Raw genomic sequence first — 18228 nt, forward strand, 5'->3', positions numbered from 1 at the left:
TATATATATACACAGTATTTAGCACTACTTCTATGGGAGCTGCTGTGTGTGGGTTCCCCTGGGTTACCATTAGCAACAGTAGAACATTCAGACATATTTCCACAAGTGTGTTTACCTCAGACAAGGACCAGTCCCGTTTCTTTGGTTTTTAGGTTTTATTAGGAACTTGGATAGGAGAAGGGATGAGTGGAATACTCCAACTGAACTAAACTGTGCACAATAGGCAGAGATGGTCTGAAAAATGCTGATTAACGCTGGTTAACGCTGATTAACGCTGAGTTGAGCTAGTCACGGCTAGGCCGCTATTTCACTTGACACTTGCCGGTGAAAAGAGTCACTTGAGCTTCCTGAGGTAATCCTTTCCTAAGGCAAGCTATTCCTTGATAAAGACTGCACTGCTGAACAACTTCAGGGCCCTTCCTGGCGCCCCTTTACTCCCTAATCTTCAGGGCACCCACTTTACTGGGTCCTTGATCCATTTGACCCCACTGGAGTGGTCCCCACTCTCAGACAGACCCCTGGGCAGATCCTTGAGTACTCACAACACTGTTTTTCCAGAAGTCTCCTGCCCAGCAGCTCCACTCAGTCAGCACACTGGATCCTCTGCAGCACAGCTCAACCCCTGGTCCCTAGGCCGACTGCCTGCACCACCTTCCTCACTTCAGCAGGAGGAGAGGCAGCCGTCCACTGCCTCCTGGGACTTTGCTCCCGCCAAAAGACACCCTGTCACATGCCCCCTCCGGATTTATTCCCAATCCCAGGATGCATTGCAGCAATGCCCACCCACTGGGACAGTCATAAACCCTGGTGTGCTATTGGCTAGGTTTCCTCCACTGTCCAACAAGGTCCCTCGTTGGATACAGTGGGGAGACTCCCCGGACTCAACAGGTCACACCTGGAAGCATGTGACAGGCTAACCTACAGATCAGGCTCTCCTGATAAGCAGAACAGAGCCATACATATATTTTACCTAGCACCTACCTAGGAGGGTACTACATCTGTAGAGGGGGCACCATCTGCTTTCTCCTGCTGGGATTATGCACAGTGGGAGCTGATCAGCGGGTACCATGGACTCCATGTCCGCCAGCACCCGCTGATCGTTTTTTTACACAGGCCCAGCGGCAGTCTGTCTATGTAAACAAGGCAGATTGCTATTCTGTCAGTAGGGAAGACATGGATCCTGTGTTCCTGCAAAGCACAGACACAGATCCATGCCTTCCCTTGGTAAGAACACCTCCCATATTAAACAGAAACACTGGCTATGACAGTGCATATTTTTTTAACACTGATCACTGTATTAGTGTCACTGGACCCCAGAAGGTGTCAATTAGTGTCAGAATGTCTGTCGCAATATCGCAGTCCTGTTCGCCGCCATGACTAGTAAAATATTAAAAAAGATAAATAAATAAAATATCCCATAGGTTGTAGACACTGTAGCTTTTGTGCAAACCAATCAATATACACTTATTGGGATTTTTTTTACTAAAAATATGTAGCGGGATCAGGGCCGCTGATAGGGGGGACCACCGGTCCTCCTGTAGGGGACCCGAGCACACAGGGGGGCCCCAACAGCACGGGGAATCTGTGCGGTCCGGCAGAGGGACAATTGCAGAAGGAAGCCCTGTGCGGCTCTCTGCTTTCAGCTGCTGCAGGGAGAGACACAGACACAGGGCATCATTCTTCTAATAGCTTCTCTGACACTGATCCCCCTCCCTGTTTTGTCTGCTTCTGACCCCCCCCCCCCCCATCCCCAGTGTGCCACTCTTTCACTGTGCCACCCCCCTCCCTTACAGAGCACTGCAGGCTTACCTGTCCTGTAAAAAAATAACAAATTAAAAATAAATAATAATAATTAAACATTGCAATAAATAATTTAAGAAATTTGTAAACAAAATGATTGTAAACATTTAAAAAAATATTGAATTTTTTTTTTTTTAAATGTAAAAAACAATTAAAAAAGGGCTAATTCACACAGGTTCTCTGTTATGTTTGTGTCCGCTAATAGTGATTTTAGTGAAAATATTGTCTTGATATAGTGCAAAAAAATAAAAAACACAGGGGCGTTCAAATACCACCATAAGAAAGCTCTTTATGTGGGAAAAAAGGAAATACATTTTGTTGTTTGGGTACAGCGTCGCATGACCGCGCAATTTTCAGTTAAAATAATGCAGGACCGTATCGCAAAAAATGGCCTGTATAAAGGGGGGTAAACCTTCCAGAGCTAAAGTGTTAAAGCGTTTTTGATGTCGTTCTTTTGTATACAGTTAGGCCCCTTTCACACGAACGGTTAGATATCAGTTTTTAGCTGCGGAAAGAGGGACTTATTTACCGCAGATAAATGCAGACAATTCATCCCTATGGCCCCATTCACACACTGCGTTTAGCAACATTTTCATAACATACAGTTTTGTGCATTTAAGAAAAATAAAGTTGACTGCATCCAGGAGCGATGTACCGCAGCTTTCTGTATATGAAAGCAGTTAATCGCAGCACAAAGAAAAAATAGGTAAACAGTTGCTATACAAAAGGCAAGAATGTACTACCGCAGCTAAACGCAGCCGCATGTAAACGCAAGTAATCGCACATATTTTCAATGTACAAATGTGAATAATCTTTGTGCAAGGAGTGTTGGAATTTCAGAATAACAAAACATGCTTTTACCATAAAGTGAAAATATATCTCAACTAGCTGCGCAATACACCCATAAATAAGTGAATGAACGAATAAGTAATTCATAAAAGATATAAAGTGACAGTAAATAAGCAGGAATTGGTTAAATCCTGCACAAAACCGCAAATAAAAAGTCCACATTCAAACCACTGTGATCAATTATGTAATTGGTGGTCGGATAGTCAGAGTTCCATGCTGAATATTGGGTCACCACAAAATACTCCACCCCTGTGATTCCACTCCCATCAGCTGGCAACTCACCCCATAAAGTTGCCCCCCCTTTTCATGGTTAGGGCCACAAGCTCAGTTTGAACCTCCGTTCTATTCAGGGAGAACCTCCTTGGAAACACCTTCGCTCACCCGATCACTCCTCTGATGTGCCGTTTAACCACGCCTTGACGCGTTTCGTCACATCCGACTTTGTCAAAGGGGGGATCCATTCACAGTGGATTGAATGTGGACTTTTTAGTTGCACTTTTGTGGTTTTGTGCACGATTTACCAATCCCTGCTTATTTATTGTAACTTTATATCTTTTATGAATTACTTATTCATTCACTTATTTATGGGTGTATTGCGCAGCTAGTTGAGATATATTTTCACTTTATGATATTTGGAATAATTTTATAGCTGCAGCATATTTACATGTATTGTGTTTTTCACATTTATTTAATCGATTGCGTTCCCCTCTAGCATGAAAGCTTCTTCTATTGTAAAACATGCTTTTACCAGCGGTACAACAACCGCCCCTGTGAAAGGGGCCTAAACGTACAATATGCATTCATACGCTGAGCGGTGAAGCTCACAGTATAACACAATATGACAATACAGTGGTAAAAAGGTAAATGATTGCAATAGGCCCATAAATGGCAATAAACTAGTAGAAGATACAATTCATAGAGATAATGATTTACTGTGGATGCTGAAGACATGGCAAGCTCAATTGATTTATGATCCCAAATGCAATCAAATGTGAAAGACAAAAACTGGCCATAAACTTATAGAATTGAAAAAAAAAATAGATCCCAGATTCCCAGCACTTCTAATAATTAAGGTGCCACATCCCTAATACATGGAACGATAGTCTGCAAGGATAGGACATTTTAGGCACCAAAAAAAAAAAACCACAGAATTAAAATATTCAATTTTATTAAACAACAAATAAAATTGATATAGTTGCACAAGAAATAAATGTAGATTATAAAAATTATATAAAAACAACCCTGCAAAAAACATCAGCTGTAGCGAAGGGCTGTATGTTACAAGTGAAAGCCCCAACATGTTTCGATTCCAATAATCTTCATCAGGAGTATATACGAGGGTTCTCTATTAAATATCAAAAAGGGCAGAAACTTTTAGAAGACCCCTCGTAGATTCAGCATGGGTCGAGTCAGCGCTAAATGGCGGCTACTCTATACAAACAGCAGAATTTGAGAACTGATGGCCGTTTTGACCCTATGACGATTTTTGGCTTTGTTGCTGTTTGTTTGATGACTTGTTGGACTTTTATTTAAACCGGAGCTGCGGTCTTTTTTTTTTTTTTAAGATAAAACTACTCCTGGTATAGTCATCGCTCGTTCATTTACTGTTAGCTATCTTCAAAAGTGTCCCCTGGTTTGTTTTTGAGCTACATTAAAAACTTACATGTCTCTTCTTCTGCACAGCGCGGCCATCTAGACAGGGCCATCTTTAATATTGATTGGACCCTGGCCCATCCCAAATCCACTTATCAACTATTTGCGGGCAGTGTGGGCTCAAGGGGGAGCTGCTTTGGGCCTCACAACAATGACTGGGCCCAGGGTGACTGCCCCTTTTGCCCTGTGTTAAAGACAGCCCTGCATCTAGACTGTGGGCATGTGAAGCCCTTTGGGTCTCTGTTCCGGGTTTCAGTGCATGCTGGGTAGCCGATCTTGCGCATGTGCAATGCAATGGAATCGTGCCCCACTGCATGTTGGCTGGGTTTCCATAGCGATGGCGGTATTGGAGGAAGTTCCCGCCCTGTTGCTATGGAAACCTCTTTTATCGATCAAGGAACCAGCAAGTAAAACAAGCGGCCGGCGATGCGCACTGATACCTGGGATTGATGATACTTATCTCCCAGGAGCCAATGCGCTGCCAGAAATTACATACCATGCCGCGGCGAGGTACACAGAAGGAGGTCAGATATGGCATTAAAAAGAAGGTAAATCGACCGAAAAAAACCCCCAAAAAACTGCCAAAACCTTTTTTAGCCTGCAAACAAGATCTGCATGGAGCCAAGTGTGAAATGTGAGTGGAACTCCCTGAGCAGAGAGCTGCTGACTGTCAGTCACCGCTCTCTGCTCTGCCCCTCCTCGCTCACTGGAGTGCTGGGCTGTGGAGGGGATGGAAGAAGCCCGCTCAGGCTCTCAGTGGCTCGGTGAGAGGCTGAGCCGGGTGCTGGTCCAGGCACGTGGGTGGATCCCAACCATATGGTCATGATCTTTCCAGAGCCTGGACCGGCTCTGTGACATCAACCAACAGAGGGGCTTCAGCCTGCTGTCTGCTGAAAACGGGTCACAGGAGTGCAGAACGAACTAACAAACAAGCTTTTGGCTGTACTTCTCCTTTAAAGTGTATGTAAACCATCATCTTGTAAAACAACCTATTCATGTTAAAATAGAAATGAAAGGCAAAACATTTGTGTATAGATATTGTAAGGGATTAGCTCGGTGGCGGGTGTGGATGACCCCTTGGGGGGTGCGTTTTCACAAGAAGATAGCCGAGAAGTGCTTGCAAACAACAGTTTGGTTTATTAATGCATTTTTTCTTCACCAGACTGCGAGCGTCAAAACCAGCAAAATAAAATAAAAGACAAAATAAATCCTTGCCTCTGTGGGCGGCTACCTTCTCACACTGGAACCTACCTAAGAGTCTGTCTCCAACCTACTGTTGGGCAGACTTTCTTATCCTACAGCGGATACTCAACAGTCCATGTTTTATCTCTTCACACAGCACATGTTCATTTAACAGGTCCCTTTACTCTTCACAATGAGAATGTCTCTTTGCTTGTCTCTTCACATAGCAAACATTCCTTTATTTCTTCCACATAGAAATAGTTTGTTTTCTCACCTTGAGAAGTGTTCACAACTGGTTACCCTCCTTAGTGCACATCACTTCAGGGGGTCTTCTCCCATGCTCACACAGCTTGTTGGGAGGCACACATCTGACTGTCCTCCTTCTCCCAGCCCACACGGCTTCAGGAGACAGCTTCCGGAGGCAGCAATCCTGAGACTTCCTTTGGACAAATTATAGAGGCCTTCATTTCCTCATTCTGAACCGCTGAAGTCTGTTCAACGTCCTGCTGGCTAGCTCTGCAGCCTACACCCTATAGTAATTGGTGAACTTTCCAATCCAGGTGGAAATGTATCTCCTGTCTGTGACTACATTCCCAGATTTACCTGACTTCCTGTCACAATATATAAAAACATTATAAATACTTTTTATAAGTGTAGCAGGTTTTCCGGGCCTGTGGCCTGATGTGGGTCTGCCATCGGTACCGGTTAAGTCTCCAGCTCATGTGAGCTGCGACCCTGGGTGTGAGAACTGAGACATTGAAAACTCCGGCATCTTTGTTTGTTGTTTTATTAGATTTAAAGGAGATGGGAGAAGGGAATGAGTGGGATACTTCTTTAGGCTTCAACTTTATACACTTGGGACTTTGTTCCTGAAAAATGTCCGTTGACGCTCCTTGACGCCGGCCGGCGCCAGCCAACGCTCACCAACTCTGAGAGTACTCTGTCCCTCAATAGAAGTGCTGAATCCTCGACTTGAAGTCCAGAAGATCCAGGACTGTGAATTTTAGAACTGCTGACACTGCTGTACTGCAAAGTCACTGAATACTTCCTTCCCACCTTGCATTGGCTTGAGGTAGCATGTTGTGGGATTCTGGAAAAACTGCAACTTCCAATTGGCACACTCTGTACAATTCAGGGCCCAACTGTAGGCGCCCCCTTTAACCTTGAACTCTTCAGAGTCCACTGACTATGTACCCCCTCTGTCACTTAAGGGTCCTCAACCTAGGTACCCCCTTTCACCACTAGCTGGCACTGGATCCCCGAACCTCCCCGAACCTGCCTGAAGTTAGAAGGTCCCCTCTAACTTCAGGCAGACCCCCAGGGGCAATCCGCAGTACTCACGACCTGTGTAGGCTTTCCTGGGCAGGACTCCTCTGACTCTCCACAGGTTATCGGCACACCGGATCCCCTCCGCTTAGCTCAGCACTCTCTGGAGGCAACACCCTGAGATCCTCTTCCTCAGACAGGAGGAGAGACAGCCGTTCTCTCCCTCCTGGGACTCTGCTCCCGCCAAAGACATTGTGTCATGCGCCACGCACAGACTTATACCCACTCCCAGAATCCTTTGCAGCGTAATCTGCCTTCTGGGGTAGTTACAAGCCTGGATGTGTCCCCTGATTGGGTTTCCTCCACTGCCCTATGGGAAGCTGGGAAGCCTCTCAGGAGCCAGTGGGGAAACTCCCCCTTCAGCAGGCACACCTGGAAACCATGACACCCTGACTAAACAAATCACAGCCCTGCTGTTAGGCAGACAAGGCCCACTATACGTTTACCAAGAACCTACCTTTAGGATGCTACATAAGTGATCACACGTTCTCTGTTCTCAGCTGCATAAGAGCTGGGGGAGGAGAAACAGCAGGACATTGAGCTTCCCAGTGAAAGTCTGTGCAGTGCGGGCCTGTCAGGACAAGTCTGCTCATTTGAAGAGAGCAGGCTGAGTTCCCAGCATAGCTAGAGAACTGACCACAGTGTGTTCTCCTGCTTAGTGTGGTGAGTTTTTAACAGGAGAGCAGAGGGACTGGCAGGATCACCAGGGATTTTACAAGGAAGCCATACAGAGAACCGGATACTTTCTCATACAAGTACATGGTACAGCAGCCACATATCAGGAATATGAAGTGTTAGGTTTACATATTCTTTAAGAACGTTTGTTTAAAAATCTATATATGGCCAGCTTAACATGTACAAAAATAACAGCTAGCATAAGGGACTCGTTCAAATGTACATGCAGATACCATTTAGCTTGTGTGCAGCCATTCTTATGGCGGCTCCATTCACACTTCATGATTTGAAATCAGGAGCAGAATCGCATGGCAATCCCTGTGCAACATGCTTTTGGATGCCATTATCCCTTAATGGCATCCCAAACCCAATGTGATCTTGTGGCAATCGCGGCAAAACCGCACCTTTAAAAATCGCATGGAGCTTAAGGTGGCAATTGCACATAGGGCAGCCTATTGAAGTGAATGGGCTGGGCCTATGCATCACGCAAAATTGCTTGTCTCCCTGTCAAAGTCTATGATAGGCTGAAAGTTTCTGGGAATAGACAGGACTAAACACGATACTTATGTTTAGGGCCGAATGTCCAGAAAGCGAGAATTCTGCAATGTCACTCATAGTGGCTGTCCAAACAGTATTTTAAGATCCTGAAGACTGCAGTGGTGGGATGATGCCACATCATGGGTCCACATCATGGGTCTGGTCAGCATGGATCCCTGGTCCTCACTCCCAGGAGAGACATTTTTAAATGTGAATTGGTGGGTGTTGGAGGTAGATAAAGGGAACAGTATTTGCCTGGAGACAGGCAATGTATTTTAAACCCTAATTTCTCCTCCTGTTGTACAGTCATTGTTGTCCTTTGTTTTTTATGTAATACAAATTTTCTTTTTCTAACGTTTTAGGTGGCCATGAAGAATTTTCAAAAATGATCGATGCTGCAGAGCCTCTTGGGTACCCTGTGGTTGTGAAGAATACTCGAGGGCATCAAGGTATTTCTGCCTTTTTATTATAGTATAACTGAACCTTGCAGGACCAGTTATTGTATGTCCTATGCAGGGCCGGTGCTAGACTATTTTGCGCCCTAGGCAAGACTATCTACTTGAACCCCCCCCCCAAAAAAAAATACTGTACACATTGCCCCCCTTCCTGCACATAATGCCCCCCCTTTAACCCTACACTGCCCTTCCTGTATACACTGCCCTCTTTAATCCTACACCTCCCTTCCTTTACACACTGTCTCCCCTCCCTGCATACACTTCCCCCTTTAACACTACACCCCCTTCCTGCACACACTGCCCCCCTTTAACACTACACCCCCCTTCCTGCACACACTGCCCCCCTTTAACACTACACCCCCCTTCCTGCACACACTGCCCCCCTTCAATGCTACATCCCCTTTAACCCTACACACCCCTTCCTGCACAAACTGCTCCCCTTTAACACTACACCCCACTTCCTGTACACACTGCCTCCCATTCTAGAGGTGACATCCACCGGGGATGAGGAGGTGACAGGAGAGGAATGTGGCACTTTCCATGGCTGCGCCCTAGGTGGCAGTGCGCCCTAGGCGGCTGCCTAGTTCACCTAGTGGTAACACCGGCCCTGGTCCTATGATTTTTTAATGCAGACCTCCAGATAAAAATAACGAGGGAAAACCGAATAGCCCATTAAAAGATGAAATAGAACCAGCTTTTGCTGCAATTTCTAGCTTCAATCCAGGGATTTTCCCCCACAGTACTTTTTTTTTCTGCCAATAGATGTCCTCAGCTTGATAGCCAAGCATCATTCAACCCACTTTCTCTGAGACCAGGTCATCCTGAACCTAATAATAATAGTTCCTGTCTAAGGGTGTCCATAGCTCCCAACTGTCCCCGATTCCGACTGTCCCTGATTTGGAACAAAGTCCCTCTGTCCTTTTCATTTGTCCCTCGTTTTGGTCTGATCTTTATAGTTGTATATAAAATGCACTTTGTTATTTTTCATAAAATGTTTCCCAGTGCTAAACCTTTCATCTGATTTCTAAATTGCTGCATTTGTAAAATGTAAAAAGCCAGTATAAAGGAATAGTAGTGGTAAAAAAAAAAAGCCCTTGTGGGTTTAACTAATCATTTTTTTTTTTATAATTTAACCACTTGCTCACTGGGCACTTTCACTCCCTTCCTGCCCTGGCCAATTTTGAGCTTTCAGCGCTGTCGCACTTTGAATGACAATTGCCCGGTCATACAACACTGTACCCAAACAAAATTTTTTGAATTTTTTTTCACACAAATAGAGCTTTTTTTGGTGGTATTTAATCACCACTGGGTTTTTTATTTTTTGCTAAATAAACGAATACCAACAGAACATTTAAAAAAAAAAAACATTTTTTTCATAGTTCATTATAAAATTTTGCAAACTGATGTGCGCTGATGAGGCAGCACTGATAGGCTGCACTGATGGGCACTCATGAGGCTGCACTGATAGGCGGCACTTAATAAAACAGAACCGATAACAGTTCAAAGGCTGCATTTTACCCGCGTTGCATTTCTTCAAAAGGTCCTATTGAGGACAGGCAAAGCACATCAAAGGCCTTGCATTTAAGCAGCGCTGTGTTCAGAAAAAGACTGCATTTGACAAGCAGACCTTTCTAGATGTGCGTTTTACACTTTCCCCTTGCAAACATTTTTTAAATTTAAAGTTTTGTCCTACTAGTTAACCAGGTTAACGAATAATTGTAAGGGAAGCTTCAAGTGCTGATAATATGTCATGATGGAGCTTGTTATTTTAAGATATACCATGGAGATGAGTCATCGAGAGATAAGTTATTTTCAACAGGGATGAGTCACCAGCCATACAATAACAGGAGATATAATCTCATTCAGCTCCCGTGTTATGGCTGCGTCTGCTGCGCCTAGCACTAGAATCACTCCAAAGAACACATGGACTCTGAATACAGAAATACAGTTCCCCATTGATAAAATTATACCCAACAGTGCCAGCTGGCTGTTATGAAATTGAACAAATTGTCCACTTTTATTTATTCCACAATGCCTCTTGTATTTTCTGTGTTGATCCTGGTCATTGGTAACGCGCCCATACCATGCCTCACGTGGTGAACCAAAGGTCAGACTTCTCCTGCCTCTTTGGGAACCGAAAGCTTATGTTAAAGAGACAGTATACCATTACAAACATGAATATTGGGGTATTTTAGTTATTTAAAATTTTGATTTAAATCAGAACCCCAGCCAAAAATAACAAGATAAAAATGATTAGCTCTTTAACCACTTAAGCCCCGGAAGATTTTACCCCCTTCCTGACCAGGGGGTATTTTGCGATTCGGCACTGCGTGACATTAACGGACAATTGCGCGGTGGTGCGACGCTGTACCTAAACGAATTTTGACGTCACGTCCTTTTTTTCCCACAAACAGAGCTTTCTTTTGGTGGTATTTGATCACCTGTGCGATTTTTTGATCATGCGCTATAATCAAAAAAAGAGCGACAATTTTGCAAAAATAACAATATTTTTCAAATTCCCCCCCCCCCCCAAAAAAAAATGTAAAAATCTATTTTTTTTTTAAATTTTTGGCCAATTTGTTTTCTGCTACCTATGTTTGGTAAAAAAAAAATCACAATAAGCGTATTTTGATTGGTTTGCGCAAAAGTTATTGCGTTTACTAACAAAGGGAAAGATTTTTGTAATTTTTGTTGTTTTTTTTTTTAACGAGTAATGGCGGCGATCTGCGATTTTTTTTGTGGGACTGCAACATTGCGGCGGACAGATCGGACACTTGACTGACATTTTAGACACTTTTGGGGGGACCAGTGACATTACTACAGTAATCAGTGCTATATATATGCCCTGTTACTGTAAAAATGACACTGGCAGGGAAGGGGTTAACTTTATTGGAGAGGGAGGGGTTAAGTGTGTCCCTAGGGGCGTGCTTCTAACTGTGCAGGGATGTGGCTGTGTGTGTAACAGCACAGATCAACGGTCCTACATAACAGGACCGAGTGATCTGTGCTTTTACACAGGGAAGAATGACAGGCGGCTTTGTTTACATTAGCCGCCTGCCTTTCTCCCTTCACAGCGGACGATCACAAGTGACCGGCGGACATCGGGTCCGCCGGTCACACGCACAGAGGTGTCAATGAACGAGTCCAGGCGGGAGCGCTCCTCCGGCGGTGCGCGCCCGCCCGCTATTGGCTCCCAGGCTAGTGACGTACCCATACATCACTTTGCCTGGCCGGGGCTGAACGCCGCAGTGTATGTACTTGCGGCGGTCGGCAACCGGTTAATGCACCAACTTTTTTTTTTAACTCTGCAAGGTAAAGGCATAATGTGCTAGTATGCATTGCATACTAACACATTATGCGAGACATACAGTATCTCACAAAAGTGAGTACACCCCTCACATTTTTGTAAATATTTTATTATATCATTTCATGTGACAACACTGAAGAAATGACACTTTGCTACAATGACCATGGAGTCACACATGTGGGCGCATACACAGTGGTAAATTACAGCCTCCTCCTCCATACCCACTAACCAGCAAAACACAACCGGGAGGGATATTACATGTAGATTGGTAGAGGCTTCACCTCCCTCTTATTCTAAGACACAGGCTGGAGGGACGTGATGCAGCCTGTGACTGGCAGAAATCCACCCACACCATGTCATTGCCAAAAAATAATAAATATTTGATGTAAAAAATATATTAGTATTACAATTAATAACAGTTTATTGATATTCATTTTTTATTAATTTATTTTTACTCTTTATTCCAAAGGTTGATTCTTTTTTTTTTATATGTATTTTGAACATGTGACCAGCAGCAAAGGACTAGAAACTTCTCCTGCTTATGTTTCCCTGCAGACTGGCTGAAAAAGAGCTGTGTCATTTTACAGTTTTATACCCATTAGGGAAAAAGGTACTTACAGTATCTCACAAAAGTGAGTACACCCCTCACATTTTTGTAAATATTTTATTATATCATTTCATGTGACAACACTGAAGAAATGACACTTTGCTACAATGTAAGATAGTGAGTGTACAGCTTGTATAACAGTGTAAATTTGCTGTCGCCTCAAAATAACTCAACACACAGCCATTAATGTCTGCTGGTTACAAAAGTGAGTACACCCCTAAGTGAAAATGTCCAAATTGTAACACTAACAAGTCACATGACACCAGGGAGGGAAAATGGCTAATTGGGCCCAATTAGGACATTTTGACTTAGGGGTGTACTCACTTTTGTTGCCAGTGGTTTCAATATTAATGGCTGTGTGTTGAGTTATTTTGAGGGGACAGCAAATTTACACTGTAAGCCCCCGTTCACACTACGGCGACCTGTGAGGCAACCTGGTCGCCTCACAGGTCGCCTCCCATAGGGAAGCTGCGGACCCGTTCTAATAGGAGCGACACAAGTCACTCCAACTTAGAAAAAGGGTCCGGAGCTTCTTTGGGGCGACCAGGAGGCGACCGCCATAGACTTCAATGCTATGAAGTCCGTGGCGGCCGCTCCGAGGTCGCGGCGCGCTGCATGTGAACGGGGGCTTATACAAGCTGTACACTCACTACTTTACTGCAAAAAGGTGTCCGATAATATTAAAAGGCAAAGTAATATATTCAAACACTAGCAGCGCTATAAAAACGAACTGAAGAATAAAATCCAAAGTCCTTAAATTGATATTTCCAGGTCATGTGGTAGGTTGGTTAGACACAATCCTTTATCCCAGGAAGGGTGTGAGGGGTCCTGACCGTAGCACCAGATTTCCACCACCACTTTGTGCACCCCCCCTATTCTTAAAACTCACCAGAGGATGGTGAATCAAGATCCTTCAAGAGACTCCACCACTAGATTACAGCATTGGACACTGGACCACTTTTCCTCTATTAGCTGTACAATCTCCTCCGTTGCCAACAGACCATGTAAGTGAACAGAGTGGGGCAACAATAGTGTAATTCCGCCAATTTTTAGTGTTTAATAAACGTCATTGGCGGAATTACACTATTGTTGCCCCACTCTGTTCACTTACATGGTCTGTTGGCAACGGAGGAGATTGTACAGCTAATAGAGGAAAAGTGGTCCAGTGTCCAATGCTGTAATCTAGTGGTGGAGTCTCTTGAAGGATCTTGATTCACCATCCTCTGGTGAGTTTTAAGAATAGGGGGGGTGCACAAAGTGGTGGTGGAAATCTGGTGCTACGGTCAGGACCCATCACACCCTTCCTGGGATAAAGGATTGTGTCTAACCAACCTACCACATGACCTGGAAATATCAATTTAAGGACTTTGGATTTTATTCTTCAGTTCGTTTTTATAGCGCTGCTAGTGTTTGAATATATTACTTTGCCTTTTAATATTATCGGACACCTTTTTGCAGTTGATCATTTCTTTTATAGCAGCTGCTTTGACGTCAAGTCGGTATTATTGATTTTATTCTTGTGCCTTCTTATTTATTTTAGCGCAGGGTGAGTGTATTTATGAGATTGTTATTTTCACATATTTATCACTCCTTATAGTTCATACTCACTACTTTACATTGTAGCAAAGTGTCATTTCTTCAGTGTTGTCACATGAAAAGGTATAATAAAATATTTACAAAAATGTGAGGGGTGTACTAACTTTTGTGAGATACTGTACCTTAAGCCCATGTTCACATCGGCGCGATTTGACATGTCAAATTGCATGCCAAAGCGCAGCCTATTGCCGGCAACAGCACTGTCCCAACAGGTGCAATGTCGACTTTGCGGCGCAGTACCGATTTCCAAAAGTAGTCCCTACACTACTTTTGGCAACTTCGGAGGCAATTTCAATAGACATCTGTGCATGAACATGCACAGATGTCTTTCAAATCGCCCCCAAACTCGCACTGAAATGCGGGTTTGAAGCTGAACTGTTCAGCTGAAATCGCACAATTACAAATCCGCCTTTAATGTGAACAAGGGCTAAAACTAAGCCCTCTAACAGGCACTTCAAACTTCACCTGTTCTTCCTTCCGGGTCTGCATCAGCTCTGTGTATACAATGGAGCTTGGGGGAGCTCATGTCCATAATGGTGATGATATTGACACAGCCCCAAATGAACCACTATGGCTCAAAAGTGATATGGTCCAGAAATATTTGACAAAATAAAGGTGTATAACCTGGACCGGATGGCATCCACCCACGGATCCTAAAAGAATTGAGCTCTGTCATTTCAAAGCCATTGTTTCTAATTTTTAGGGACTCGTTAAGGGCTGGAATAGTACCACTGGATTGGCGTAGGGTGAATGTGGTGCCTGTATTCAAAAAGGGATCAAAGTCTTTTCCATGTAATTATAGACCTGTTAAATTAACTTCTATAATTGGGAAGATACTGGAGAGTTCAATAAAAGACCACATAGATATGTTTTTGCTAGAAAAAAGTATTTCTCTTTCGTTCATCGACGGAAACGGCACTCCATAAATCATAACTACTGCGTTATATTACCTCCTCCGGGAGTAGGACTAGGCAGAACAAATACACCTGGTTACACCCATGGGCCGTCCTCAGCTGGTATATAACCCCCCCTATCTGCTCTAGGTAATTAGTTTTAATCTGTGTAGTCAGGAGTAAGGACCTAAGCTCCGGGTTGGGATCTCTGGTCCAAGCAATTTTTTCTCCTTACATCTTTTTTGTCTTTTCTCTCGGGAGATCTACAATCAACTTCCAGGCTGGGCGACAGGCTGGATAACCCAGATCCAGTGGTCTCCCCAGCCCAGCCAGCGAGCGCATGCAAACCGCAGCTAGGTCGGCCGCGACATAGCCTCACAGGACAGAGGCTGGCCCGTGAGTTAAACGTCGCATACAGCCGGGCTTGGGTCTGAGTTGCAGCAGTCCCTTGGCCAACAGCTCCCCTACTTTGGTGGCGAGGATTCTGTATGGAGCGTTATCCGCACCATGGAAGGGTAAGTACAGCCCCCATCTCTCCCCTTTTGGGGGGTTTTTCCTCTCCTGCCCTCCTTTGAAGAAGACACGTTTCACTCTTGGAAAAAGGTGCCAAAGCTGGACGCACCCCTCTCAAAGATCTCTAAAAAATTGGACTTAGCCTTTGATAATATGGGGGCTCTGAAAGACCCCATGGGCAAGAGGGGTGATGTCTTACTTTGCAGGGCTTGGGACTCTCTCTCTATCAGCGTAAAACCAGCCTTAGCAGCAACTTGCATTGCAAGAAATCTGGAGTGTTGGCTTTCCCAGCTTCAGTCACACCTGTCGACAACAGATTTTAAAATCATTCCCTCTGCTTTTCAGAGCCGTAGGTTATTTGGCACATGCTTTCAGTAGAGTCAGTCAAGTTGGCAGCGAGATCCGGTGCTTTGGTGAACTCAGCCAGACGAACCATGTAGCTAAAAACATGGACAGGGGACTCAGCGTCAAAACTACGCCTTTGCAGTATCCCTTTTTCAGGGGATCAGCTTTTCAGATCAGGACTAGAGGAACGCACTGTGGACAAAAAGAAGGCCTTCCCGGAATCCAGAAGGAGAACAAGCGGCCGCAGCTCCTTTCTTAGCCAGAGGCAGCAAGTACAACCCGATAGAGATAACTGTCCTAATGCATTGGACGGGTGTAACGCTCCTGCGTTTCATGTATGGTGTGGATTTTCAGCTGCAGAAATATTCCACTTCAGTAGTGATGTAAGAGAGATGCTGAGATACCATTCCCAACCTCAATGACTCATCATGTGTGGAAGGTCTTAATTCAGTTAGTAAATACACACACTCATCAAGCTGGTTCCTAGAGTGACTTTATGTATGTAGTAACACAGTGATGCAGATTTAAGAGACAGGTTGAGTGGAGGTGGTAGGTGACAGACACTTGAAGGTAAGACAGTAGCAGATGGATGCAGGTAGGTTTAGCAATCATGTATGGTAGCAGATGACAGAGTAGCAGGTGGACATACAAGAGAGATCAACCCAGTGCAGGAATAAGTAGCAGTAGTCTTAAGAGCTAGCAATCTAGATATGCAGATGTGATAAATAGTCTTTACTATGCAGAGCTAGATAGTGTAACCTTAGTATAAGTTTATAGAGGGTTCCCCTGCGGGGTACTTAGCACTAATAGCAATACAGCCGAAGGTTGGTTCAGGAGGAGCGGATGATCCGGAAGCGGGATACAGGGATCAGCGCAGCGAGGTTCCGTCAGCGAGGTATGCTTGCAAGCACGAAAGCTTCAAGCCAAGTTAGCATCCAGGTAAGGGTGTTTGAACGAACACATGTGAGTGAGAACCGGCGATTTAAATAGCCATCTAGTCCGGCGCTGAGTGATGACAGCATCAGTCTTAAAGGGAAACACACCTATATGTGTTTCTTCTATCTAGGTAGATGGAAATCACCCGGAAATAATGTTATAGGAGGCACTGAGAGTGCCAGAACCTTACAGTACCCCCCCCCCCATAAGGCCGGCTCCGGAAGGCCTCTAAGGCTGGTTGTCGATATAAGAATCGGAAAAGACTGGTTGCCGATACGAGAATCGGATAATACTGGTTGCCGATACGAGAATCGGATCAGACTGGTTGCCGATGCGAGAATCAGATGAGACTGGTTGCAGATGCGAGAATCGGAAAATACTGGTTGCCGATACGAGAATCGGATGAGACTGGTTGCCGATGCGAGAATCGGATGAGACTGGTTGCCAATGCGAGAATCGGATGAGACTGGTTGCCGATGCGAGAATCGGATAAGACTGGTTGCCGATATGAAAATCGGGAAGAGAGAAAAAAAAATGGTTGCCGATACGAGAATCGGATAAGACTGGTTGCCGATACGAGAATCGGATGAGACTGGTTTCCGATATGAAAATCGGAAAAAAAAAAAAAATGGTTGCCGATATGAGAATCGGATAATACTGGTTGCCGATACGAGAATCGGATAAGACTGGTTGCCGATACGAGAATCGGATAAGACTGGTTGCCGATACGAGAATCGGATCAGGTTGGTAACCAATCTGAGAATCGGATCAGGTTGGTAACCAATCTGAGAATCGGATCACTTGTTGCCGATATGAAAATCGGATCAGGTTGGTAACCGATGTGAGAATCGGATCACTTGTTGCCGATATGAAAATCGGATCACTTGTTGCCGATATGAGAATCGGATCAGGTTGGTAACCGATCTGAGAATCGGATCACTTGTTGCCGATATGAAAATCGGATCAGGTTGGTAACCGATCTGAGAATCGGATCACTTTTTGTTAGGGTGTCTGCTACATGAACCCCTCACTAGAATCGGACGCATAACCATCCGAAGTAATCCTAGTAGTCCTAGCAACCAATGCTTCTTCAAACATCCTCAGATCCTTCCTACATACCACCGTGCCATTAGAAGCGCGTACGCAGTCAGGTGCAAGAATCTCAATGTTTTCATTGGAAGCTAAAAATGTGCTTGCAAAAATAGGAGTATCCTCAGGAGGTGGTACAGGAGGTTTTTTAGAACGTGGTATCAAGTTCACTGGAGTTGAAGGAATATCTATTCCAATATTTGTTAATTTCTGGGTGTCCTTCTCTGATATATAATTTCCAGGCTGTTTTTCAGGGAAGACCCTTCGGATTCGCCTGGCCTCCATTGGGAGAGCCTTAGGCCTATGGGGTCTGGTTGGGCAGAATGTAATGAAATGTCCCCCTTCACCACAATAAAAACAAAGGCCACAGATTCTCCTGTGATCTCTTTTTTCTTGTAAGGACAACCCAGTATGTATGGCACCAATCTCCATAGGCTCCTCATCCATCTCTGTAGGATCAGGGTT

General features: G+C 44.5%; 1 protein-coding gene across 1 annotated transcript in view; it reads left to right on the forward strand.

The window, feature by feature from the left end:
- Positions 1-18228, forward strand: part of RIMKLA (ribosomal modification protein rimK like family member A) — a 112959-nt gene that overhangs the window by 66763 nt on the left and 27968 nt on the right. Inside the window, exon 3 of the mRNA XM_082273232.1 lies at positions 8385-8471. Within this exon, the coding sequence (XP_082129358.1) occupies positions 8385-8471 (87 nt within the window). The remainder of the gene's footprint in view (positions 1-8384; positions 8472-18228) is intronic.

The sequence above is a fragment of the Pelophylax lessonae genome (assembly GCF_965119305.1).
Source record: "Pelophylax lessonae genome assembly, chromosome: 12".
Taxonomy (NCBI): Eukaryota; Metazoa; Chordata; class Amphibia; order Anura; family Ranidae; genus Pelophylax; species Pelophylax lessonae.